This window comes from Leptonychotes weddellii, chromosome 5, assembly GCF_054177405.1.
Source record: "Leptonychotes weddellii isolate Sample4059 chromosome 5, ASM5417740v2, whole genome shotgun sequence".
NCBI classification, from domain to species: domain Eukaryota; kingdom Metazoa; phylum Chordata; class Mammalia; order Carnivora; family Phocidae; genus Leptonychotes; species Leptonychotes weddellii.
Window position 1 is genome coordinate 139,700,630 of NC_138373.1, and position 27,938 is coordinate 139,728,567.

The window sequence follows — 27,938 nt, forward strand, 5'->3', positions numbered from 1 at the left end:
ACCAATGGCGGCGCGCGTTCTTGGGGCATGGGCGAAATAGGCTGTTCTCTCCTTGCTTGTGTAGTGTGTGGGCTGGGGTTGGTGGAGGCTCCTATTTTGGCCGCACTTGGTCTGCACTTGTGCTTGGAGGGCTTTTGTGTCCGGTTTTTGCTTTGCTTTGTGTGTGCGAGTTTTTGCTTTGCTCCGCGGCATTCCTCCCGGGCGGGAGCCGTGAGGCTCGAAGGCGGCAGCGCGGTCCCCCCCCCCCCCCCAGGCAAAGAGCGAGCGCGCCGGCGTGAGCTGCGGGTGTGAGGTCTGCGGGGAAGGGGATTCGCCGCGGAGATGCCGGAGTTCCTGGAAGACCCCTCGGTCCTGACGAAGGAGAAGTTGAAGAGTGAGTTGGTCGCCAACAATGTGACGCTCCCGATCGGGGAGCAGCGCAAAGACGTATACGTGCAGCTCTACCTGCAGCACCTCACGGCGCGCAACCGGCCGCCGCTTGCCGCCGGTGCCAACAGCAAGGGGCCTCCGGACTTCTCCAGCGACGAGGAGCGCGAGCCCACCCCGGTCCTTGGCTCCGGGGCCGCCGTCTCAGGCCGCAGCCGGGCCGCAGTCGGCAGGGTAAGGACGCCCGGCCGGGACCACAAAGGCGGGCGGTTGGCGGTTGTCGCCCCTACTCCCCCGCCCCGCGCGCGCTCGCAGCCCTTCCTCCTTGGCGCCCCCTCGGGCCTCCTCGGCAGCGGGGCTGTCCCCGCGCGGGACCGGGAGGCTGGCCTGTGGGTCTGCGGACGCAGGATTCGGCTCCTTCGCCGCGGGCTTGCAGGCTCTGGAAAGGGAGGCCGCTGGAGGGGAGAGTCGCGAAGTTGGGGCCGCGGACTAGCGGTTGTGTGTCTGGAAGGTGTGAAGTTGGCGTTTGCCCTTCTGTGGCTCGCGGATAGCTCGGTGTTCCTTGACCGTCGGGAGTGGGTATTTCGACGGGGACTTCCGTGCCCGATTCGGAAAGCCTTTTGAGGAGGGTCAGCCTGAAACTGCAGTAGGTTACGTTTGAGCGTTTTCCCGCTTTATTAACTGAAATGACTAGTAATCGAGTCTCAGAGCGCTCCCTGGAGGGCAATTTGTGACATACTAATTTCTAACCAAAATTTGAAATAAAGAAGTTCCCGCCTTTTTATGGTTTTGCATATGGAGGGCTTTTTGAACCGTTTGTTTCTCTTGTTTAAGTTTTCCAGCAACAAGCCATCTTTTGGCGGGGCAGTGTTCTAATTTAAAGTGAGCCCTTAAAAATAACATCTTTAAGCGGTTATCCTATACGCTCAAATGTTTGGAAATTGTAGTTACTGAGGGCTTGGGTTTTTGTATTTTTTTTTTTTCCTTTTTGGTAAATTTTGCATAAGAAAAGGAAAGATTTCGGAACTCATTTCTTGACATTCTGACGTATCAATGATTGCAATTTGGAATATCTAATCCTAGTTAAATCTCAGATTGGTTCTACCAGATGCGTATTCTGTTTGAGAATAGTTTTTGTTCTGTGGGTTTTTATATGCTGTTTTGTTGGCGTCAACTGCCTACTCAGATTTCAAATCATGACAGACTGTAGTTAAAACTAGTGATTGGATGTAATATACGTTGCTTTGTAAGACTTTATGGAGTTTAGAGTTGTTGAGTTTTGGTAACTCAAAAGTACTGCGTCTTTCAAAGTTGTGTTGTCAGTTTTTAAGAAATCTATCTGATGTGTTTTTCTAGACTACCAGGTGGAAATGAAAGAGATGTAATGTAGATTTAACTGAAAATCTTAGCCTGAGCTTTAGAGAAATTCAGAATCTTAATGTCTTAAGTCAGTGCTTGGCAAATAGGAGTGTCAAATATTTGTGTGTTAAATACCAACTGCACTTTATTGCTTCTGATGTCTTTGTGGATTTGAAGAAAGCCAATTTACTTCTCCATAATAAAGAGAAGTTTAAGAGATTTCTTAAAATAAAGAGAAAGTAAAGCATCCGTTATCTGCTTTTTCCCAACCCCTATGGAAAAAATAAACTATTTTAGTAAAGATTTTTGGTGGGAATGAAATCTTTTCCATTTAAATCAGCACACTTAAAAAATAAGAGAGTCTTCTGTAGAACCCTATATTGTCTTCTGTGTAAATGTATTATTCTTGAGCCATGGAACTACTTGGTTGTGTTTGTAATAGGATTGGTCATTCTTACTTATTTTTATGATTCGTTTTCAACAGAAACCTCCACCTTGGTTTTGATGTTTTTCCTTCAGGAAATTTTTTAAAGACTATGTCCCAACTAATATAACATTGTATGTTAACTATACTTCAATTTAAAAAAAAAAAGTATGTCACAATCTACTCTGTGTTCTTGGAGGTGTAAAAATTTCAGTTCAGTTATCCAACATTTTTGAATTCTACCAAGTGCTGGTAACTACTGGAGATTGATTTCTGCAGACCCTGTCCAATACCATAATTATATAATTTGTTGGATTTTTTTGTATGTTAATTGATCGTGTTTATTACACATTTCATATCAAATTTCCCATGTTATCAAAGTTGGTCAGCACCACACAAATAAGTTTGGGTGAAAGGAATTAATATTTTAAGAGAATCTACAATGTCCAGTGGCATGTTAAGCCCTTTATATCTCATTTAATGTTTTAATCCATATTAAGAAAAACTATTTGATAGCCATAGATTCAAGTCTTACCTGCCTTGAATTTTTAAAACTCAAATGCCAGGCTCAATGGTGTCAACAATTTGAAAAAATTAATAGTGGTAGTTGGGCACGGAAGCATCATTTTCTGTTTTAAAGCACATTAAGTAAAAGTGACTTATAATTGAATTTAGGAATATGATAGACTTTGTCAGGCATAGGAAAAATAATCTTGAATTTACAGGAAAAGAGCCTTAGGGCATTTATAATAATCGATAAAATTATTCTCCATGGCACATTACTCTTATGTGTACAGTATTTTATATTGTGGCCATTGTTAGCACCATATGTAAAATAATGTCACATTTCTTAAAGAATATAATCTAGCAGAAAGTCAAATTATGTTTGAGAGTTGTAGATAAGGCAGATTTTTTTAAGTGGTATGTTTTTAGCATTTTAAAACAAACATTACTGTGGATTGGCCAAGGACGGAGCATATACCTTCTATTTAAACATGAGTTTATGAGGAGTATTTTTTTTTTTTAAAGATTTATTTATTTATTTGAGAGAGCGAGAATGAGAGAGAGTACATGAGAGGGGGGAGGGTCAGAGGGAGAAGCAGGCTCTGCGGAACTCGATCCCGGGACTCCAGGATCATGACCCGAGCCGAAGGCAGTTGCCTAACCAACTGAGCCACCCAGGCGCCCTATGAGGAGTATTTTTAATTAAAGGAGAAACTTTCCATTTAGCCATGGCCACGGTCTCTTAGATTCTTTTGGTGTGATATGACAAAAATACTTGCATGTTCAAAATTTGGTTTTGGTTTTCAGTTTTCTTGTTTCTAAGCTTTTATTTAATGCATCTTGATAACACCAGTGTTTTAGGTGTTGAAATTACCTAGATTGTTGACACAAAAATAAACAATCACAAAGTTGGCAATCTGCCTAATCATTCCAAGGTACAAAGCACAGGTGTAGCTATTTGGAATCCAATGGAGCATACCATTCTTGAATGGTCTGATCTAGTGGATCATGAATTTTTAACAGCAAATATTTAAAGACATGGAACAGAACAGTAAAAAGTGTGTTAGCGATGGTGAGTTAATTAAATCATAAATTGACTGCCATACTCTACAGTAAGGTGTTAAGTGTAGAGACTTTTGAATCACAGTGTTCTACAGTAGGGATTAAAATTCCAAGCCTGCCGCTTATTCGTTTATTCGGATGACTTTGAACAATGAACATTGTCTGTCAGATGCTCAGTTTTCATCTGGAAAATAAGAATAATCTAGTAACGACTTAATTGAGGATTATTAAAGGTTGCATTTGTTAAGGTGTCTAGTGCTCAGCAGTTGATACCTATTACAACATGTGATTTCTGAATTTTTTTTTTGTTTATTTAGCTCCAGAGCAATACAATGTTACCATAATATTTTTTTCAGAATTGGATGAGGTAAGTTTTGAAAGTGATACAGGCATAAAGTCTGTTCAAATGTTACTGTATTGCTGGAGTTAGCTGTGCAACTTTGGTCTTCAGTTTCCTCTCCTAAAATAGGGTTGTTAGTATCTCTCTCATAGGATTTTTAGGATTCTGTTAGGTTAATACATGTAGGAAGTTATCCAGAACACAACTTGATATATACTAAGTGCTCAGTAGAATCTATTTTATATTAATTATTGTTGTACTTCATCTTGCTACTAGTGGTGGAAATTTAAAAATAAGAGTAGCTGGGGCGCCTGGCTGGCTCAGTCAGTAGAGCATGCAACTCAAATCTCAGGGTTGTGAGTTTAAGCCCTACGTTGGTCGTTGGTCGTGGAACCTACTTAAAGTTTTAAAAAGTAATAAAATAAATAATAGTAGCTTAGGTGATATTATCAAAGAACTGTTGGATTTTAAAGTTGAAAAAGACATTAGAGATCATCTGGTAGTTGGGAAGGAAACTGGAGAGCGAACAGTGCCTGGCACATAGTAGGTACCTGGTATTTTTTGACCGAATGAAACTAAGATCCTTTGATTTACTCAGAGGAATGAAACTCTGGATGCAGAAATCAGTACAAGTAATGGTTCCTTCTTCCTGATTGAAACTGCTGGCTTGATAATTATGGTAAGACACTATCTGTCTCCCAGTTTGTATTCCTGTTAAATTTAATATTTCATAAAAATAGCATTACATTTCTGGAACTTTTCTCCCTGCAAATTAAAGATAAAAATCAGGTAACTTGTTATGAATTTCTGCTTTATTTGACTTAAGCTAGTTTATTGGCCTCTTAGATTTCTCTGTACAGCTGTAATCTTTCATTAAGTTTTAAGAAAATATAAGACTGTTGGGTTCCTCTTTGATTTGATAAGACTTTGTTATTTCTTTTTTTAAATATTATTATTTATTTATTTGAGAGAGAGAGAGCGAGGATGGGCAGAGGGAGAGCATCTGAAGCAGACAATCTACTGAACATGGAGCTGATGCTGGGCTCCATCCCATAACCCTTGAGATCATGACCTGAGCCGAAATCAAGAGTCAGACAGACGCTTAACCCACTGAGCCACCCAGGCACCCCAAGCCTTTTGTTATTTCTTAATAAGAAATGGGTTTTTAAAAATTAATGACTTATTTCTTCCTCCCTAGATGGCACTTTCATTCATTCACTCAACAAAACATCTGTCAGATACCTACTCTTGTGTCAGGCAGTCTTTTTTTAATTTTAGATGCTTGGGATACAATATGAATATGACAGTGCCTCTTCTTTCTGCTACTATCTCAAATGCTGCATCCAAAACACCTGAGATACACGTTAAAATACAGATTCTCAGGCCCAAGATTAGGACTCAGACTGGGGTAAGACTTTTTAAAATAGGGGTTAACTTTTCCAAAAGTTTTGAAGTTCTGATAACCAGACTTAGGGACGGTTGCTCAAGGAATTCACCATCTGGAGAAGAAAAAGTATGTTTACAAATAGGTGGAATGTGGTGAGTGCCAAAGAAAGAGATTTCTTGAAAACCTCAGGCTGTTGTAAGAAATTAAAATTGGATGTTTTCTTGATAATAAGATTTGAAAATTCTTAGGGTGGGAGGGATTATCTACCAGTAATCTGTACTTGATTGATTTTCTTTTATTTAAAGTATTTATGTTACACAGGGGAGTTTTTCTTCCCAACCTTTTGGAAAATTCAATTAGGTCATTAACACAGGATTTGGTCTATTTGATGAAAAAAGAAGTTTTTTCTCTAAAGAATTCAAGGCTATGCTATATAGAACTCTTAGACTCTTGGTAACTATTTTGACATTACTGTGTAAGTTGCTTAAAGATTTGAGCCTGATCCTTTTTCAGTGCAATATGTGTATTAAAGCCTTCTGAAAGTACCCTCACTAACTTCCATTTCCATTTTTTAGTTATATTAAAGATTTCTCTTGAATTGATGTCATTGTTCTTATTAGCAGTTATCTTTAAAAAACAATTTCTCATAATCTTGCTTTATATAAAATATTTCAAATTTTTATTTGGCAAAAAAATAGAAATTCTAACACATGGCCAAATCATGTCTGATATTTCTTTTTCCCCCCCTCAGAATCATTGAAAGTAAGCAGTCCATACAATTATGGTTTTCACCATTTTGCATAAGATATTTCTAGGATTCAGTATTGACTCACTTGCCTTAAATAGTAATTTGGGCCTAAATTGACTTTGATATTTGTGGCCATTATTTAAACAGCCATTTTTTTGTTCAGTTCTCTGATGCTTTCTGGGGTTACAGAGGCATTTTGTAAGGCTATCTGCCACATCCCTAGAAAGTACCCATACTTCTGCTCTCTTCTCTTGCTTAGCCTTGGAAGTTTATATAGTTTAGATAGTTTTTCAAGTAAATACTGCCATTGCTTTAGTTATTTTTTAAAAAAATTCCTTTGAAATTTCTCTCAAAGCTTGTTCCATGTTCTTTTACTTTTCCTAAGAAAACGGCCACATAGAACTAAGTGTGGTGACGAAGCTGTGTCAAGAGGTGATAGCCATAAAGTTTGACTTCTTTCATGGGTCAAAAACTGGCCACTAAAGTCACTGTATTCATTTGGGCTTCTTAAATTCTGATATGCTTGTTTAAGGAAGTCATTTTTAAATATAACTAATATCTTTATGGTATAGTCTTAAACTTTCATAGAATAAACTTTTAAGGATTTTTAAAAGAGGTCAGTAGTAAATCGTATTTCTGAATGTCCGGGTGAAAATGTTTAATCCCACTCTGTTTACTCTTGAATTTTTTATGCCATCACCTCTTCTTTAGATAGGCTGGCCAAAACTGACCATTTTAATGGTAATATCTTTAAAATATGAGTTACTTGTTTAATATCTTCAAATAATGAGTTGCTTTTAATTAAATTGCTAAGGCCTAATAAAGCTATAAATCGACGGAGGGTGAGTTTGCATGTTTATTGTATACAGTGTTATATAGTAGGTCAACATTTTTTAACTGGAAATAATAACTGGACTTTGTTAACAGAAAGCCACAAAGAAAACTGATAAACCCAGACTAGAAGATAAAGATGATCTAGATGTAACAGAGCTCACTAATGAAGATCTTCTGGATCAGCTTGTGAAATACGGAGTGAATCCTGGTCCTATTGTGGGTAAGTTGGTAAAATTTCCTTTTCTGTGAGTGCCCCACATTGTTTTCTTGTCTTGTCTAGCAGTTAGAGTTTGGGTTCTAAGGAACAGTGTATCATTAATTATTTATATGACCTGGACACAGTTTCCTTAACTATAAATGAGGAAAATGAGAGAAATGAATTTAGATAATCTCCAAGATTATCTCTGTTGTTGAAATTGTTTCATATGGTGCTCATGTCACAACTACCTGGTGAGACATAGGGATCTTACATGACAATTGAGGAAAATCTGAGGTGACATAGTTGGCCAAATTCATCCAAGTCAGTAAATTGGTGACAGACTTATTAATATAACTCAAGTTAATCAGTTCATAGCATAGTACCCATTTTCAGTTATCAGTAAAAGTACCGTTTTTAAAGTCTTGTTTTGATTGGAAATCAAGAATGATCCCTTAATAAACTAAAAGAAGAAAACTTGGTACTAAATACACTGGATTTCCATCATTTGGTTACTGTCGGTGATTTTTGCCTTAATTTTGGAGGGTCTTGACAAGTAACCTCAAGATGAGAAACGTCTGTTTTGGTCTTCTAAGTTATGTAAAAATTTTGAACACTGGGCAAATCATAAGAGGCTTAACCATAGGAAACAAACTGAGGGTTGCTGGAAGAGAGGGGGGTGGGGGGAATGGGGTAACTGGGTGAGGGGCATTAAGGAGGGCACGTAATATAATGAGCACTGGGTGTTATACGCAACTGATGAATCACTGTTAACTCTACCTCTGAAACTAATAATACACTATATGTTAATTGATTGAATTTAAATAAAATAAAATTTTAAAAAATTTGAACACTGGAGATTTGGGATTTTTTTTTCCCTATAGGTGAAGTTGCAAACAAAAATTTAGAATGTTGTCTTTCATTTTATTTAGCACGCTACTTCCAAATAGCTGGTAATAAGCCTATGAATATAATTACCAACACACATTTGATACCCTTTTTAATTTTTCATTTAAAATTCCAAAAGGGAGATGCTGCAAAAATGTATATTATATATCAGTATATATCAAGTTACATGTTAGCATACCAGCGGTTCATTTTTTCCCAGCTTTTTTGAGGTATAATTGACAAGTTATATATATTTAGTGTGTATAACTTGATATTTTTGTATTATATATTGTGACGTGATCACCGTGATCAAGCCAATTAATATATCCATCACTTCACAGTTTTATTTTGTGTATGAATGTGTGATGAGAGAGCACTTAAGGTCTACTTTTGCAGATTTCAAGTATATTAACTATAGGCCATTATATATGTTAGATTTCTAGAACTTATTCATCTTACAGAAATTTTGTACCCTTTGAGCAACATCTTCCATTTCCCCCTCCCTAGCTGTTCATCTTACAACTACTTATATAACATTTTGAGATGTGTTGTTTCTAAAAAATGTATATTTATTATCATTTTATTCATCTTATAGAAACCAGGGAGATATACAGCTAGTCTAAAATAGAAAATAAAAGCTATTTTTGGTGGGTTTTTTTGGGTTTTGTTTTTTTTTTTTTTAAAGATTTTATTTATTTATTTGACAGAGAGACACAGCGAGAGAGGGAACACAAGCAGGGGGAGTGGGAGAGGGAGAAGCAGGCTTCCCGCAGAGCAGGGAGCCAGACGTGGGGCTCGATCCCAGGACCCCGGGATCATGACCCGAGCCGAAGGCAGACGCTTAACGACTGAGCCACCCAGGCGCCCCTGGGTTTTGTTTTTTTTTTTAAGAATTTATTTATTTGTTTGACACAGAGAGAGCGAGTGACAGAGGGAACACAAGCAGGGGGAGTGGGAGAGGGAGAAGCAGGCCTCCCGCCGAGCAGGGAGCCCGATATGGGGCTCGATCCCAGGACCCTGGGATCATGACCTGAGCCGAAGGCAGATACTTAACCAGCTGAGCCACCCAGCCACCCCGAAAATAAAAGCTACTTTTGGCTTTAAATTGTCATTCATGCTGAAATGTGTTAAAAATGTGTTTGTAATCCATTTTACTTTGTTATCTAATTGGTATGTAATTTCTGCTTGTGGCACACATTTTCCATAAAAGGTCATTTTAATCACAAAGTAGTTTTATCTAAATGTGATTTAACACCTTAAATTTATACAGATTTTCTTTTTTAAGATTGTATTTATTTATTTGAGAGAGAGCACGAGCGGGTAGTACAGGGAGAGGGAGAAGCAGGCTCTCCACTGAGCAGGGAGCCTGATGTGGGGCTCAACCCCAGGACCCCAGGATCATGACCCAAGCCAGAGGCAGACACCTAACCCACTGAGCCACCCAGGTGCCCCCAAAATTTATATAATGTTATATGAAAATCAACTGAAAAAACGATTTATATGACTTTCCTTTTCCCATAACTGAGTGGCTCTTTTTAGGCATATTAAACTCTGAGAGTTGTGGGGTTTTAATCATAGTATTCAGAGGAATACAGTCTATTTATAAAAATGACTTTTTCTACAAGGGAAATACTATTAAATAGTACTGGGAAAAAATATACAAAGTCCAAGACTTTTCAGTCAAAAATACTTGGTCATACATGGCTCTTTAGTCGCTGATCTGTAGTAAGATTTATATCAATCTATGTATTCCACGTTACTAAAAGAAACATTGTTGTAATCATGTATTTAAATCTCAGAAAAACATCTGTTTTAGAAAAGAATCTTTTATATATTTTTTAAAGCACTTAAATGTAGAAGAGGAAAGAGTAACATTTTAATGTTGCTAAAGACAATGAGCAGGATCTTAAATAAGACAATACAAATGCTAAAGCAAGTTCTGCCTTAATACAGGAACAACCAGGAAGCTGTATGAGAAAAAACTGTTGAAACTGAGGGAACAGGGAACAGAGTCAAGATCACCTACTCCTCTGCCAACAATTTCTTCATCAGCAGAAAATACAAGACAGAATGGAAGTAATGACTCTGACAGATACAGTGACAACGAAGAAGGTAAAATTTTAAATGATGTTAGTCAAATATATGTAATTTTTTTTCAGACTCATAAGATACAGTAACCATGAAGAAGATAAAATTTTAAGTATTATCAAGTTATATGTAATTTTTGTTCATATCATCAGTAATCCTCCAAGTAATTTGATTTAAATACCTTTTCTTGAGAATTCTAAGAAACAGAAATGTACAAATGTCTGATTTTTTTTTTTGTCACCTAAAATTGCCAGGTACCTTTATCTTTTTTGCTTCAAATTTCATTTTTCTAAAAGAATAAAGTATTAAAAATAAACATGAAGTTTCCCCACTTACCCTTTCCACGTATTATTAACACAGAAGCAACCACCATCATTAATTTGGTGCTGATCTTTCCAATCCTTTTTAAATACTTTTTTTGTGTGTGTGGGCTTGAATTCATGACCCTGAGATCAACACCTGAGCTGAGATAAAGAGTCGGACACTTAACTGACTGAGCAACCGAGGCGCCTCTAAATACTTTTTCATATGCATCTAAAACATAACATTATTTTGAACTTTAAAAAAACTGTATAAATATCATGCCAAATCTTATCACTTGCTTTTCTTTATTCTGTTATCCTTTTGAGACCTTATCCTACTGATAGATTACATGTGTCCAGTTTATTATAATTAATATGTAGTGGTAGTATTTATAATATGGCATATATTCTCTGTTTTCTATTGCTATTTAAATTTATAGTTTTTGCTAGGTAATGTGATTTCAAGGCAGCTATGAAGCAAATATTTTGACATATTTTTAGTAGACTATTTTAAGAAAATTTGACCATAATATTTAAGTAGTTTTTGAAACTAGTACATGAAATTAATGACCTTTCTATAATAAGAACAACTTGATATTTATAAAGTTTTAATTCATATGACTTGTTTGTCAGTTTCATGATTATTTAATTTGACCCAAATTGCTTATATCTTCATAAGCACTGCCTGCCAGGGCACAGTGTGTCGAATTGGTTGTTCAGAATATGAAATATAGTCTTTTCCTTCAACAGCACTATGTTAGCAAGGAGGCAAAGAATAAAATCAACTTAAACACAAGTAATGCTTAAACTTCCTGCCTCTTTTGCCTCTACAGGAAAGAAGAAAGAACACAAGAAAGTGAAGTCCACTAGGGATTTTGTTCCTTTTTCTGAACTTCCAACTACTCCCTCTGGTGGATTTTTTCAGGGTATTTCTTTTCCTGAAATCTCCACCCGTCCTCCTTTGGGCAGGACTGAACTACAGGCAGCTAAGAAAGTTCATACTTCTAAGGGAGACCCACCTAGGGAACCTCTTATTGCCACAACCTTGCCTGGCAGGGAACAGTTGCAGAAGTTAGCCTCTGGAGGGAATTTGTTTACTTCCTCCAAGTCTAGCCATGATAGATGTGTAGAGAAAAGTTCTTCGGCATCTTCTCAGCATGAACTCGCTGCCATGTTGGTCTCTGCTGCAGCTTCTCCTTCACTGATTAAAGAAACCACCACTACTTGCTATAAAGATATAGTAGAAAATATTTATCGTGGAGAGAAAAGTGGAATTCAACCATTGTGTACTGAGAGGTCCCGTGTTTCAGATCAGTCAGTTCTCTCCAGTGAAAGGAAAGCACTAGAAGAGTCTGAGAGATCACAAGTAATTTCTCCACCACTTGCTCAGGCAATCAGAGATTATGTCAATTCTTTGTTGGTCCAGGGTGGGGTAGGTAGTTTGCCTGGGACTTCAAACTCTACACCCCCACTGGATGTAGAAAACAGATGGAAGAGAATTGATCGATCTGATTATCAAGACACTGAATCCCTGTCTCCTCCACGAAAATTCCCTAGGCTCAGTGAAAAGTCAGTAGAGGAAAAGGATTCAGGTTCCTTTGTGACATTTCAGAATACACCTGGATCTGAACCGATGTCATCTTTTGCCAAAACTATTGTCTCTCACTCACTCACTACCTTAGGCATAGAAATGTCTAACCCGTCACAACATGAGAAAATAGATGTCCCAGAACTATCTTTTCCCTTCCATGAATCTATTTTAAAGTTAATTGAAGAGGAGTGGCAGCAAATTGACAGGCAGCTGCCTTCATTGGCATACAAGTATCCACTTTCCTCCAGAGAGGCAACGCAGATATTATCAGTTCCAAAAGTAGATGATGAAATACTGGAGTTTATTTCTGAAGCCACTCCACCAGTAGGTATTCAGGCAGCTTCCACGGAGTCCTGTGATAAACAGTTAGACTTAGTACTTTGTAGAACATACGAAGCTGCAGCATCAGCATTGCAGATTGCAACTCATACTGCCTTTGTAGTTAGGGCTCTGCAGGCAGACATTAGTCAGGCTGCACAAATTCTTAGCTCAGATCCTAGTCATATGCACCAGGCACTTGGGATTCTGAGCAAAACGTACGATGCAGCCTCATTTCTTTGTGAAGCTGCATTTGATGAAGTAAAGATGGCTGCGCATAGCATGGGATCTTCCACTTTAGGTCGCCGCTATCTCTGGCTGAAGGATTGTAAAATTAATCCAGCTTCAAAGAATAAGCTGGTGGTTACTCCCTTTAAAGGTGGAACATTATTTGGAGGAGAAGTATACAAAGTAACTAAAAAGCGTGGAAATAAACGCTAATAAAGTTAAGAATAAAGATACCTATTTGATCTTTGATATGGGGAACTTAGCAGCTTCCCTAAGAATTTCAAGTGCTTTTATGCCAAAATTTTCTTTGAAGATCTTTTTATTTAGTCTCCAGGTTGGACTATTTTCAAAGTCAAGCTTCTACCTATCAAATTACAATATGAAAGTATTTGCTTACATAGAACTACCTTTTTTTATTTTTTCAGTTGCACAGATAGAAAAAGCCTGATACAATTTAAAGATTTCTAGGTCACATTTTTGCCTCATATAGTTCGTTCTCTCCTATTAAGATTTTACAATTCTCCAAAACTAAGAAAATGCTAATAACTAGAATGTAAGTGGAGTCTTCACTGATTTAAGTATTACTAAATATCTTTTCACTTTCTGGAACTTGTCTACATTTTTTTTTCTTTTATTCTTTTGTTTGTTTTTTACTTCTGTATTCCTTCGTAATATTCTAGGTCAATGAAATTCAAAGTGCCAGTCTACAGACAGTTACTGATCCACGGATAAGTATGCACCAGAATTTGGATCTAGAGACACTTTTTAGATCAATGACGGTGTTTATTTTTGTGGCAAAATTTTATTGATAAAACAATGTGCCAGTTTACATTCTGATACAAGTGTCTAATTTCTTCAAGGACTGGTAGCAAACAGTTCATGGACCACACCTTACTAAATACTTCTCTAAACCATATAATTCTGGAATAGCGCATTCTCATTATCACTGTAGTTTGTCAGATGAACTAGACACTGGAAAAGTGGGGCTTTTTTTTTTTTTTAATACTTTGAAGTTATGTTGTGCTTCATGGATGATTAGGTTTAACCTAAATTCTAAAAAGCAAATTTATTAGTTTTTTAAAAATTCATAAGAAATCATACTATATTCCTTTGTATAAAGCAGTATATTATTCTGTGTTTTCATTTCTATGATTGTAAGATGAGTCTAACTGTAGAGGCATTTAATAATCAAATTTCTTTGTATTTTTATGGAAAACAGTAGTATTAAGTATCAGCAAAATACAGTCCCTTTGGTCCTCCAGGCCATTATTATATTCTTAGTATACATGTCCATCTTTGCAGCTTCCTGGGAGTAATTTTATTTGTTATTTGTCTTCTGGAATGTACATGTATACATGTACCTACTAAGTGCTATGTGACTTTTTAAAAATGTATTACTGTAGAATGCTTCTGCAAATTCAATAAAGTTGTAATTTGAACAGTTTTGTGTGGTCTCCAGAAACCTGTTGTATGTGTGTTTTATTCTTGGAGTTGCAACAAGTTAGGTATTTGTGCATGAACATCCCTTTTCCATTTCTTCAGTGAAACTTGCTTGAGATTCCAATGGTGTAGTTGAAAATATTCTATTTATCGTTGTGTGGTTTTTCTTCTATTAAAGACCAGGTTTTTAGCTGTTGGAACTTAAATTTGAGAGGAATTAATCTATAACCAGATACTCTGTTTAATCAATTTCTGCTCAATTACTACTGGGTTCTTTACTTTGTGATTTCTCATTCTTAGATTTTGAGTTAATAAAACATAAGGTTTATAATGCTAAGGGTTGTCCCTTAATATATAAATATATCAATATCCATCCATTAATAGACATTTGGGGAGGTGGGGGTGGGGTTGATACTTTAATGCTAAGTAAAATTGAACTATTTGAACTAACATGGTAAAAATCACTGTTTGGGGGAAAATTGCAAGTAGACTCTGGACTGACTAGTACTAGACTAGATAGTTAGCAAAACCTAACTGTCCTGACTACTTTTTAGCACCAGTGCATCAAGTTCATGAAAAACTAAGCTTTTTAAGAATTGACTCCATTTCTATCTCTGGTAGGAAGGTAATCTAACTTAAATTTATGGTAATAAACAAGTTTTAGTAGTCACAACAGACATTAATTTTGCTATCCTATGATTAATGGCCACAAAATGTGGGAGTTAACTAAAACTTTTATAAGTCTTTAAAAATCTAGCTCTTCAGGGGTACCTGCCTGGCTCAGACGGTAGAGCATGTGACTCTTGGGGTCATGAGTTCAAGCCCCATGTTGGGTGTAGAGATTTAAAAAAACTGGCTCTTCAAATGGTGATAAAAATCAAGACCAGGAGAATGGAATATTGAAGACTATAAAAAGATATATTTGAGTTGTTTGGCATCATGGTGATCTGCTAATTAATATATATGAACTAGCTTCTCTTTAAAGAAATGTTATTTTTATTCTGGAGAGGAGGAACTCGAGAAGTGACCTGTGAGTGTTACTTTCTGTGAACAGGATTCTTCCTTAACTCCCAGGTTTTTTTATAATCACATTAAAACAGAAGTGAGGACTTTTATTTTATTTATTTATTTATTTTTTTCCAGAAGTGAGGACTTTTAAATTGTACTAAAGTAGTAACATCACTGCACTTACTTGTTATTAGAGGCTTGATACCATACAGGTGTTTTCAGTCTTAAAATTCCTTATAGCTTTCTTCCATATTTCAAATTTTAATGACTGGCCTTTGTTTATATAGTAGTAATGCACTGTATGGACAAAAGAATATTAACAACTATGTGTTTTAATATCCTTTCCCCACATCCAAGTAGTTTTTTGTGAAAAGCCTCTATGGGCAGTTTGAATTCACTTTATGTTTTAGGCTATTAGTTCCAGAAAAAGGAAAGAATAAATAGGAAGAAGCGGTGATCAGATGAAGGAGTTGGGGAGATAAACAAAAATGGAATAAAATAAGAATGGGAAAGTAAAGTTTTTAAAGACAGAAATTGCAGTTGAACAGTCATGGTCTGTTGAGGTAATAACCAATAGGCAAACTTGTTTTACATAAGAATGTGCCTAAAACCAAGGTTCCAGAGTAATGTTAGGATGACATAGTTTATTATGTATTTCAGAGAGTAATGTTTCTCCAATGTTATTTCCAGACTCTAAAATAGAGCTCAAGCTTGAGAAGAGAGAACCACTAAAGGGCAGAGCAAAGACTCCAGTAACACTCAAGCAAAGAAGAGTTGAACACAATCAGGTATCTTTAGTTTTATGATCACTGTGTTCAGGTGTAAGTAATCTGACAACACTAATTTGCTTGTGTCCTAGCCTTCGGTTAAATTCCAGTGTACTCAATGAAGTGTTCATTCCATTGTTCATTAAATGGCATTAGAAATCTAAACTTCATGTTTTTTGTCAGTAGTGTAGCCTGTGCTTACTGCAAAAGCAAGTGTTTAATAAATGTCTCATTTGTGTTTGATTCTGTGCAGAGCATGGTTCAAAGTCAGTCATACTGCCTTTTAAGGGAAATATTTTTAAAGATGGAAATAAATGCCTACCTAAGCATAATTTTTTTAAAGGACGGGAAGGATTTTATACTTATTAACTTTGTCTAGATTTCTAACTTTGCTTTTACTTTTGCTTGTCTTCTGTGACTTTTCCCTCAACTCCGAAGCTAGTCTGTTCCTAAGACCACACTTTACTTATCTGAGGTGAAAATTTATCTTTTTCATTGTGGATGAGGCAGTATACAATTTTTCAAAAGGAAAATGTAGGAAACTAAGGGAGAACTAATAAGCACAGGTATAAATGAACTAATTTACAGAGAACAAATTATTGACTAATCTAGCATTGATTTGGCTGACCTTTACAAGATAGCTATCCCTGGAGTCATTTTCCTTACCCTTATTTTGTCTAGCTGGAAAGATTTGTCTACTTGGTTATTTATCTTTTCCATCTTCTCTTTGTCATTTTAAAGTCACACATCCTCAGAGAAGTTCTTGATTTCTTAAGCCATGTCTGCCTTGGTTTGATGTACTTGATAAGTTGAATTTCAGAATTATTTGTTAGAAATAAACTTGGTGATTATGGAGAATGTATAGAGCACTCAGTGAAAGATTTTGTTTAATATAGAACCAAATACTGGAATAAAGATATTATTGCCCTTTTATCTCTATTACTAGGGGAGAACTACAGGGTCATGCTGAAGAATAAGGAAATAATAGAGCAAGAGAAACTAGGAAAATCTGGTGAAGGACAATGAAACAGACAAGTAGAGAGAATTTTAGTCTACAGTATGACGGCAGGATGGTATAGTGCCATCAGGAATGCTGGACTGGTCAGATAATGGATTAAGAGCCAGGATGAAGGATGGTATTAAATAAAGATGGTTTAATTGAGTTGGGGAATCCAAACTGAGGGACAGGGTAAATAGTAGATTTAGGAGATGACGATGGCCTTATACAAAATTTAAAACATCAAGAAAATCGGAGGGAAGAGTTTAATGACCCTTTAGTCACAGAGCCTCACAAGTTTTAAACATTTTACTAGTTTTGTTTCATCTTCACCTCTACCCTCCAGCTTCTTAAATTCCTTTTGGTTTTGTTATTTTGCTTTTTGCTGGAATATTTTAAAGCGAATCTCTGACATCATTTCACACATTAAAGTGTCAGTATTTCAGTATATATCTCTAAAAGACAGGAGCTATTTCATATATACATACATAATAACAGTGCTACTATCACACCTAATAAAATTAATAATTCTTTCATGTCTAATCTGTTTAAATTTCTCCAGTTTCAGAAATACCTCTTTTATGATGAAATTACTCAAATCAGGATCCAAACAAGCTACACATACCGTTTGGTATTTTTTTTGTTTTGTTTTTATCTCATAAGCCTATAGCTATCTCCACTGTAAGTTTCCCCTCCATTAATTTGGTGAAGAAGCCAGGTCAGTGCTCTCCAGAATTTCCCAAACTCTGGATTTGGCACATTGCTTCTTCAAGTGTCATTTAATCTTATTCTGTAACTCTGTGCTTTCTGTAGACTGGAGTTAGACCTGTAGTCGAACTGGGTAGTAGACCTTTCTGTGATGATGGAAATGTTTTTTATATCTCCTGTCCATTGTGGTAGCCATTAGCCACATGTGGCTATTGAATACTTGGAATGTGGTTTGTGTGGTAGAGACACTAAAATTTTAATGTTAAATTTAAATAGCCACATGTGGCTAATAGTTACCATATTGAACAGCATAGATTTAGAGGATTGGTTAGATTCAGGTTCAGTTTCTTTGACACGAATACTTCATAAATGGTGTTCTGGTTTTCATATTGCATCTCAGGAGGCAAATGATGCTAATTCCACATCACCCTTTTCATTTAATGGTTACGACTGCCATTTATGATTATTGCCTAGATCCACTATTTTGTTTGCGGTTGTAAGGTAGTGATTTTTCTCATTCTCTTACTCCATTACATCTATAACCGGAATTCTTTTTAAATAACTTTTCCCTCATGATCTGCATAGTTATCTTCAAATAAAATTCACACAGGAGAGCCAGCATAATTTGCCAGCTTTCAAATTAAAGCCTAGTCGTTTTGAAAGGTGATCAATAAAATTTTTTTTAACTAGTAATGGTTTTTATACATTTCATTTATGATCAGTTACACTCATCATTCTTTTTCCTTGTTCAAATTGTGCCATCTTTAGCCATTGGGTTCCTGTGTCATTTTATTGACCCTGTTTGTCTTTGATAGTTTCTTGTTTTCTGCCACAGTAAGATGTCCCAGGCTCATGTATATTGCCTGCCTTTTACCAAATCAGCCATTTCCTAATCCTTTCCATTGAAAATATTTGGGGTGTTAGGTTGTTCATTTCTGCTGGGTTGTCATTGCTTCTAGGCCTTTTTACTAGGTAGAGCTAGGAGTACTTATTTTTTAGAAAGAGAAAATAAATCATGAGTTCATCAAAATTATGAATGCAAACTATCTAACTTCTGGGTGTTCTACCTAGATCTCTTTTATGCTGAGTATCTTGGTTCTTAAAATGTGACTTATGTAGTTATCACTATATAGATGTTTCTAAATAATGACAGTACTCCTGATCATAATGCTGCTAAATGGCAGTTTTGGGGGTTTTTTGCAGTTTTTCTTGTCTTTTGAGCATAAAATCAAAATACTGTGCGTAAAATTACTTGAATGATTTTTTTTTCTTTCCTAACTATTTTTTAATTATTGAGAATATGTATATAGTTTTGTTTAGGCAAAATAAGATGGAGTCTGAAATCTGGCTTTTATCTTTGTTCCTTCCATTTATAGGTAACTGTTTCTATTAAGTTTGGGTTAATATTTTCTTTTTGAAAACAGTAAGTAAATACATAGATTTATACACTTATTTTTGCTCCCCTCCTTACATACAAGGCAGTGAACTTGCACATTTCTGCGTTTCTGATAATCTAAACATGGAGGTCACTCCATATCAGAATACAGTATAGCCATCTTCCTCATTGCTCTGTACCACTGCATGTCATTGCATTTTATGGATATACTGTATTTTATTCAGCCACTTTCCTTTGGTGGATATTTGGATTATTTTCAGTTATACTGTTTAGGTAATGCAAAGATGAACAGCCTTTTACATGTATCATTTCATATTTTAGCCGATTTATCTTGGGGAAATCTAGAATTGAAATTACTGGGTAATTTTGCTAGATGTTATCAAATCCCCTGCATAAGAGCTGAAGCATTTTGCATTCCCACCAGCAATGTATGAGATAGGACACTGTTTTGAAAAAGTTAATATGAGTTAACCAGATTACTAAATTGATAGTTCTTCGGAGTAAAGTGGCTTTTAATTATACTATTTCTTTTTATAACTTAGTTTTATGTAAACTTTTTGTTTAGAGCTTGTATTTTTACTGAGAGATCTATAGCCTCCTTTAATAGCCCAGCTCCTGCATTCTCTTGTGCCTCAACTGCCTACTGTCTTTTTTGCCTGATAGCTTATTGAAAGGCAATGTGAGAAGGTTTCTGTTTCTTTCTCCTGTTGGCTTCCTGATAAATTAAGAGGAGTTGTTGCAGAACATCTTTGTTGAAAGTAGATGACGCTGCAATTAGTATTTGGACACAGAGTATGTAGCAATCACATTAACTACTAATTTTACATAGCAATGAATTTCTTTTCAATCAGTAATTTTCACTTGTTTATAGTGGACTCTGGTAGAAAAACTACAGAATATCTTTTCTGGTGTGTGAAGAGTTGTCAATTTTCTGTGAAGGTGATTAATTCTGAATTAGATAATAATAGTGAAAGAACTAATAAAACTAATTGACAGTCCTCAACCAAAGAATTTAATAAACCTGGACAAAAGGAAGTATAAATGATTTATAGTGAAAAGTTTCTTTCCCACCCCTTCCCAGCTGTTCTCACAGGCAACCAATGTGTTTCTTGTGTTTCCTTCCATAGAAAAAAATAAAAGAATCTTTAAATGGAACTTGACCTTAATGTCAACAATGACTAATAGAAATGTAAACATGTTTTTTTTTTTTATTAACTATAATAGTTTCAGTAGATGTTGGTAAAATTTTTGATGAGATTATTTCAGTTCAAAATATAACATGGAAAATCCTGGAATTTGGTAGATAAGGAAGAGCAATATTTCCCCTCACCCCCACCTTCATGGACAAAGATAAAATATCTAGTCTTTATATTTTATCAGTTTTATTAGCCCTTTTAAGAAATATAGGGGTGCCGGGCGCCTGGGTGGCTCAGCCGGGCGCCTGGGTGGCTCAGTCAGTTAAGCGACTGCCTTCGGCTCAGGTCATGATCCTGGAGTCCCTGGATCGAGTCCCGCATCGGGCTCCCTGCTCGGCAGGGAGTCTGCTTCTCTCTCTGATCCTTCCCCCTCTCATGTGCTCTCTTTCTCATTCTCTCTCAAATAAATAAATAAAATCTTTAAAAAAAAAAAAAAAGACAAGGAAACCTATGGGCGCCTGGGTGGCTCAGACGGTTGGGCGTCTGCCTTCGGCTCAGGTCATGATCCCGGAATCCTGGGATCGAGTCCCGCATCGGGCTCCCTGCTCCTTGGGAGCCTGCTTCTCCCTCTGCTTCTCTCTCTCTCTCTCTGTCTCTCATGAATAAATAAATAAAATCTTAAAAAAAAAAAAAGAAATATAGGGGTGCCTAGGTGGCTCAGGCGGTTAAGCATCTGCCTTCAGCTCAGGTCATGATCCCAGGGTCCTGGGATCAAGCCCCTCATTGGGCTCCCTGCTTAGTGGGGAGCCTGCTTCCCCCCTTCCTCTCCCTCTGCCACTCCCCCTACTTGTGCTCTATCTCTTGTTGTCGTTCTCTCAAATAAAATCTTAAAAAAAAAAAAAGATGTAGTGTTTTAGGGGCACCTGGGTGGCTCAGTTGGTTGGGTGTCTGTCTTCAGCTCAGGTCATGATACCAGGGTCTTCCTCAGCGGGGAGTCTGCATCTACCTCTCCCTCTGCCCCTCCCCCCCACTTGGGCAAGCACGCCCGCGCACTTTCTCTCTCTCAAATAAAATCTTTTTTAAAAAAAGAAATGAAGTTTTTAATTCTTCGAAGAGTTTTAAAATACTTAGTATACACTGATAATACCAGATAGACTGTCAAACCAGAATATTTTTAAAATACTGCTTCTAATTTACTGGCACTGAGCAACAATTGACTATGAAAGAGGAAGCAGAATTGAAAGTAATTATAAGAAAATACTTGACTTTGAGATGCATCACAGTTCAGTTATAATATCTTAAACCATGTGTTCTCAACGCTGGCTGCACATTAGAATCCCCTCAGGAGTTGTAAAAATTAACTATGCCCAAGGCCCTTCTAGAAGAGATTCTGACTTAATTGGACCAAGGTAGGGTTGGGGGCATTTGATACTTCTCAGAAGCACCCCAGTTGATATTGTGCTGCCAGGATTGAGAACCTCAGGTTAAAACTATTGTTCCTTCCTATTCAAATAATCAGGAATTTAACTATTAATGAGCATTTATCATATTTGTATGTAACTTAACAGATTTGACTGACCTTAAATTTGCATTCAGCAAGTATTTCCTAACTGATAGCAGGAAAAGGAACCCAGAGTTTCCAATTGCGAGTTAAAGAGAAACTCTTAAAATGTTAATCCCAAATATAAATAGATACGAAATTAGTTATGAGACTATGTTTGTACCTTGTGGGATTCTTGTAGTAATGTTTCCAGTGAAATAAACATTCTTACTGGATAAGCGCTCTTGTCCCAGGATAAGAATAAAATACATCTGTCTTTAAAATTAATAGGCACTCACTTAAATATAAAAACAACAGTTATTTAGATAAATTATTAGCTTGAAAGCAGAAGTGACAATATAAGCACACTCTAGTATAATACTAATCACTGATGGATGTTCTCTGGTTAATTTATCTGGTAATAGTAGCTTCAAAGTTGAATAACTTGCTTCTTGGAATGCAGAATCTCAGGCCCTACCCCAGAGCTGCTGAATCATAATCTGCACTTTAACAAAAGCTCCAGGTGATTGATACGCATATTGTGGTTTGAGAAGTACTAGTCTAGTGGTTTTCAAACTATTATGTAAGGACTACTGAATTATTTTTTAAATGAGGAAAAATCAGTTGCCTTTTCAGGGAGATAGAAATCTGAGACTAGAAGATACCAGTGACCCATCACTATTGGTATCTTTCTGTAGTGAGGAGTGGGTAAGCATTGGGTTTGGCATTGACGTTATAAGCTTGCCAGTTTGTGAAAGAGGTGACCACCAGGTTTTTGTTGCTCAATATTAATATCTGTTTCTAAGAAAAAGTTTGACACCTGGGAACTTTTAAGTTCAGATAGCTGCGTGTAGATTATAATTTAAACTGAAGCTATTTAAATAATCCTAACTACTTGAAAAAGATAACATTTAATTTGTGCTAACAATTACAAAATTTTATTTTGTTTTTAAAGGAAACTGCCTTGTTATAATAAATGACTTTCTTATAAGTCATGATCAGCCTGCTTTTTGTTTAGAAAGCCAAAGAGATGCAGTTGTGATACGAGAGTCAAATAGCAAACAGCAAGTCACAGAAGGAGCTGGTGATAAATTATGTGCTTTTTTTCTTCTTGCTTTTATTACAATTTGTGAGCTCCTGTGTATTTTACCATAGTTTAAGTGTTTTCCGATGCCTACATATTGGTTCAGTCAATACATTTAGAAATACTTTGAGGGCATGGCATTGTTTGTAAATGCTAGCATTTGGAGATTTTTCATGACTTCTCAGTGTGCTAGCTAATGGCCATCATTAAGGTGTTTGATATTAGAATATGACTTTTTTAATGTGTCGATGCTTGAATAGAGCTATTCTCAAGCTGGAGTAACTGAGACTGAATGGACAAGTGGATCTTCAAAAGGCGGACCTCTGCAGGCATTAACTAGGGAATCCACAAGAGGGTCAAGAAGAACTCCAAGGAAAAGGGTGATGCAAGGCTTATTGCTTAGAATTGGGTTTTCAGATTGGTAGGGTTTTAGTGATTATTTTATATTTATTGTTTTTGTTTTGTTTTCAAACTAACAGGTGGAAACTTCAGAACATTTTCGTATAGATGGTGCAATAATTTCAGAGAGTACTCCCATAGCTGAAACTATAATGGCTTCAAGCAACGAAACCTTAGTAAATATGTTTCATAAACTATACAAGTGGTATTCTTTGTAAATTACCCTTTAATTAGAATTGGGGAGGTGGTAAATTTTGGCAAATCTCAAACTTGTGTTTTAAACAATTATATTTTAAACTCATTTTCCCCATATAATTCTGAATTTTAGAATTTTTCAGTATAGCCAAGTTATATATATATATATATAAATTTGTACAAGAATCCTACCTCTAAGTATTGTAAGGAAACTTTTTTGCTAAAATATTTAGAGTGCTAAGGCTTCACATGAGAAGTACTGAATATGTTCATTTCTAGGTTCTTTTGCCTAAATTTTTATTAAGGGAAGTTTTCAAATATTACAGAAATAGAGTATCTTTTTTTCTTTTTACATGTCTTTGCTATGTTTGGATAATTCTGAGTCTGAATAATTTGAATCTTGGCAGGTTGTCAATAGGGTGACTGGAAATTTCAAGCATGCAGCTCCTATTCTGCCAATCACTGAATTCTCAGACATACCCAGAAGAACACCAAAGAAACCATTGACAAGAGCTGAAGTAAATGCATAAAATTTAGATCGATGCTATCATTGATCTTTTAAAGAGGAAATTTTTTATATTTGTTTTTTTCAGTGGGAGGGAGCAGAGCTTTCTTAACTGGGTGGGGTGTGCTTGTGTGTGTGTGTGTATAATTTTAAAGACATACTTTTATTAGTGACAATCGAAAGTAATACAGTATGATATGCTAATACTATCTGCTTGCTACTGTGTGCCTCTTAAGTTCCACTTTTCAAGGGAGTATTCATTTGTGTGCTGCTTCTAATATGTTCTCTTTGTTATTGATGTGGGTTGAAAGTGTTACTGGGCTGTTGGGAAGGCTATACTGTCTTTCACCGAAAGGTCAAATAATGGGACTTTAATGGGACTTTGTATGATGCTTGAATTGATTAACTCCTGTATAATTAAGCTTTAAAGTACTAACTGCATGATACATTTAATGAATTTTCACCAAAGGTGGTTTTGATCTGGGCATAACAATAAACAGCAAAACAATCAGGTTGTTTAAAAAATCATTTTATGGTTTTTTTAAGTTAGGAAGATTGAATTGACTCTGTAGTTAAAAGATACACTAAAGTGTGTTAAAGATCCATGTTAATTTGATATCTTCCACATTTCATCATTTATTTTATCACAAAATTCTCAACAGAAGAAACAGTGTACTCTTAATATTAATGAAAAGCATGGGAAAATCCAGTGGGGGAACTTAATGCTGCCATATTAGCTGTGCTGAATTTTAGTTTTGCGGGTTTTTTTTTTTTTTTAACTTGCTTGAATGTGTGGCAGTCCCCCATTACCACATTAACATATCTCCATATTGAAGAAATTTGAAGAGAGCTTTGGAAGTATATGGGTACTTAGGTAATGAATTCAGGAAGGGCAGTGGTAAAAGCTGGGGCAGACTTGAATGCACTCTGTTCTCTGAAAGCTTTTTTTTTTTTTTTAAATAAAAATAAAACAAATAAATTATGTTTTAATTACACATTTATACTAAATGTTAACTTGTGGTTGTTTGTTTCTTATTAGGTGGGAGAAAAAACAGAGGAAAGAAGAATAGAAAGGGATATTCTTAAGGAAATGTTTCCCTTTGAAGCATCTACACCAACAGGAATTAGGTATTCAGATACATTAAAACAAGAATGAGTGTATTCTACTAGTGTGTTTTTACTTATTTACTTATTCTCACTTTTATTAAGGTGTAATTGACACATAAAAGTTGTATATATTTAGGATGTATAACATGATTATTTAATATGCATATATAGGAATTTTAATTTTTAATTCTTCACACGGTTATTGTACCTGTGTTCTCAGAATTAAACTGTTCTTTTGAGAGCAGTTTAATTCTTCTAAGTCACTAGTTCATATTCTTAAAAGTTGAGTCAGATTCAAAGTTAACTTTGATAAACTGAAGTATAATAAATAATTTGCTTACCATCGAATTCTTTTCTCTAAACAAAAACATAGTACGAAGGAAATACTTGTTTTCCCTGAAGGTTTCCCTTTTCTAATCGAAAAGACTGTTTAGATAAGAGCTGAATTGTTTCCTGACTGAAAGAATCACAACCAAACTACCTTATTTTTTTCCTTCTATCTCCTAAATATACTGGCCCTGAAAAGAAGACAAGTTTAGTGAATATTTACCAGTGTTCTGAATATTATTTTCTAATAGAATGAGCATCCAACATTTTAAATGAAAAATGCATAGAGATTTTAAATAGGCTATTTACATGTGACAATTTTCTACTATTATCTCAAGGAATGTGTTTGAAATTAAGAGTGGTAATGACATTTTATATTTTATATTATATATCAAAATCATGACTTCTATCTAAATTTATTTTTTTCTTCCTGTTTTCACTCCCAACAGTGCTAGTTGCCGCAGACCAATCAAAGGGGCTGCAGGCCGGCCATTAGAACTCAGTGATTTCAGGATGGAGGAATCTTTTTCATCTAAATATATTCCTAAGTATGTTCCCTTGGCAGATATCAAGTCAGAAAAGACAAAAAAGGGACGCTCTATTCCCACGTGGATAAAAATTTTGCTGTTTGTTGTTGTGGCCATTTTTTTGTTTTTGGTCTATCAAGCTATGGAAACCAACCAAGGAAATCCGTTCACTCAATTTTTTTCTAATGACTCTGAAAAATCCATCTGAATGATATCTCTTTTGGCACACTCAGTTTGATCTCCTATTTTTTCTAATAACTGTATAAACATTTGTGTACACTTGTTGACTCGAGAACTAAAAATGTGATTTCACCTCAATAAATGTAGTATTCCATTGAAAAGCAAAAAGGATATATAAATGGACTTCATTTAAATGTTTTGGACTTTGGACTAGTAGGAGATCACTTCGTGCCATATGAATAATCTTTTTTAGCTCTGGAACTTTTTTGTAGGCTTTATTTTTTTAATGTGGACATCTTATTTCACTTTTGAGAAAAATGTATATTGTTTTTGTGTATTTGGAAAACAAGAAGAGCAAAACATGGTAGTATAATGTGAAGCTACACATTAAATACTTTGAATTCTTACAGAAAAGATTTTAAGAATTATTCTCTGCTGTATAAAAACTTTAGAGATATGTGAAACATGAAATTTGGTAAGAAAAAGGTAACTTGGGTTGTACTTTTTGTAACTGCCACAGGTTTGATGTGTTTATGGAGGAACATACAGCAATAATCTCTTCTGTAACTTTTATTAATAGTAATATTATTGTAGTCCTGTTGTACTCACTTTTTAAAAGATTTCTAGTATCATGAATGTCCTGGTTCAGTAAGACCCATTTAAATGCTGTTGATATTTTAGCAGGGATCTTTAGTGCAGCATATACATGTTTTAGAGAATTGTTAGCTGGCTGTACATGTTTTTAGAAACTGTTTAGCTAGCTATAAGGCTGTAATTGGAAACTTGTACTTTTTATTTACAGCAAAACATTTATTCTGTCAATCCAATTTGCTACCAAAATATTTTTTAGATAAATAAGTGTGTGTCTGTTTAGAAGTTAGAAACTTTAAACACTGGTCTGAGGTTCCATTTGGATTCATTTTTGCATTGTCTTCTGTTACCAAAAACAAAATTTGCCAGGTTTTTTTTTTTTTCCCTACATTTTCCAACAGAATTTGATTTAAAAGTACAAAAAGTGTTTACTTTAAAATTACATAGTAAACTTTTCTTAGATACAAAGTAGTTAATACATAAATTTATAAACTCTGAATATGGAGTGGGCATTATGATTTTTGTACTCTTGAAATGGTTAACTTATCTTTGTGGTTGATTTATCTTATTTTTTAACTAAAACTTACCTCATGTATAACTTGGTTAAGTAAAGTAGTAGGTAATTGAAATTTTAGTAGAATCAAGTAAAACAAATTTAAACTTATTCATATGAATTTCAACTTTACAGTCATTGACCATAAAGCACACTAAAAATATAAGTTATTTTAAATATCATCTGAAATAAAAAGATACTTTTTAAAAAGCAAACAGCTTAATATGTATATTTAGACCAGCACGCAATTTTGATTTCATTAGCTGTATTCTGATGTTTAGCTTTGAAATATTTTGTAGACTTTTTTCACTTACTTTGCAATTGATCAGAAACTTTTGTAGGTCTGGTCCCATGGGGGAGTGGGAAACTTACTCCTAGATCAGAAATGCTTGCCTCTCTGAGTAAAAGTGTTTCTTTGAGATGAGCCACAGAGGGGGCACATTTTACTCTTTTCTGCAGTACAGTAATAGCAGTCTACTTCTTCCTTGTTTCTAAACTTTGCTTCCTATATAGTTTTCAGTCTTTTCTTTTTGATTAGAAATTGTGAGAAGCTGCATTTAATGTTTAAAAATATGGGAAAATAAATTGAACTTATATGTATGTAAGATCAGTTTTTCTAATAGAAAGGTATGGTCCAAAATAGTAAAAGAAGGACCAGGTAAAACATGTAGTTTTTTTGTTTTTTTTTTTTCTTTTAATGTGTACTTGGTCTTTTGTCTGTGTTTGTTTTATTCCACTAGAATAAATGTGTCCTTGATGTAAATGCAAAGCATTTCTTCCTGATTAAATTGTAGATGTAGACTTTACAATATAATTCAATAATAAAAATGTAATTAACCTCTA

General features: G+C 35.5%; 1 protein-coding gene across 4 annotated transcripts; it reads left to right on the forward strand.

The window, feature by feature from the left end:
* Nucleotides 1–51: 51 nt before the first annotated feature.
* Nucleotides 52–27,938, forward strand: TMPO (thymopoietin). 4 transcript variants are annotated; one of them, XM_081822221.1, is made up of 9 exons: nucleotides 61–600; nucleotides 7,118–7,244; nucleotides 10,062–10,220; nucleotides 15,774–15,871; nucleotides 22,972–23,091; nucleotides 23,191–23,286; nucleotides 23,713–23,823; nucleotides 24,850–24,938; nucleotides 25,694–27,938. In XM_081822221.1, the coding sequence occupies exons 1-9, from the start codon at nucleotides 322–324 to the stop codon at nucleotides 25,977–25,979; spliced, it is 1,365 nt and encodes a 454-aa protein (XP_081678347.1). In that variant the 5' UTR covers nucleotides 61–321; the 3' UTR covers nucleotides 25,980–27,938. The 4 variants fall into 4 exon arrangements, with proteins under 4 accessions (XP_081678346.1, XP_081678347.1, XP_081678348.1 ...); XM_081822222.1 differs by lacking the exons at nucleotides 22,972–23,091; nucleotides 23,191–23,286 and having other exon boundaries at nucleotides 62–600; XM_081822223.1 differs by lacking the exons at nucleotides 22,972–23,091; nucleotides 23,191–23,286; nucleotides 23,713–23,823 and having other exon boundaries at nucleotides 62–600.

What these genes read in the sequence shown, in the direction of transcription:
- TMPO (XM_081822220.1), top strand. Translation starts at nt 322, where the DNA reads ATGCCGGAGTTCCTGGAAGACCCCTCGGTCCTGACGAAGGAGAAGTTG. An exon ending in GCCGGGCCGCAGTCGGCAGG is followed by an intron (nt 601 to 7,117) that starts GTAAGGACGCCC and finishes CTTTGTTAACAG; the next exon opens with AAAGCCACAAAGAAAACTGA. An exon ending in ATACAGTGACAACGAAGAAG is followed by an intron (nt 10,221 to 11,331) that starts GTAAAATTTTAA and finishes TTGCCTCTACAG; the next exon opens with GAAAGAAGAAAGAACACAAG.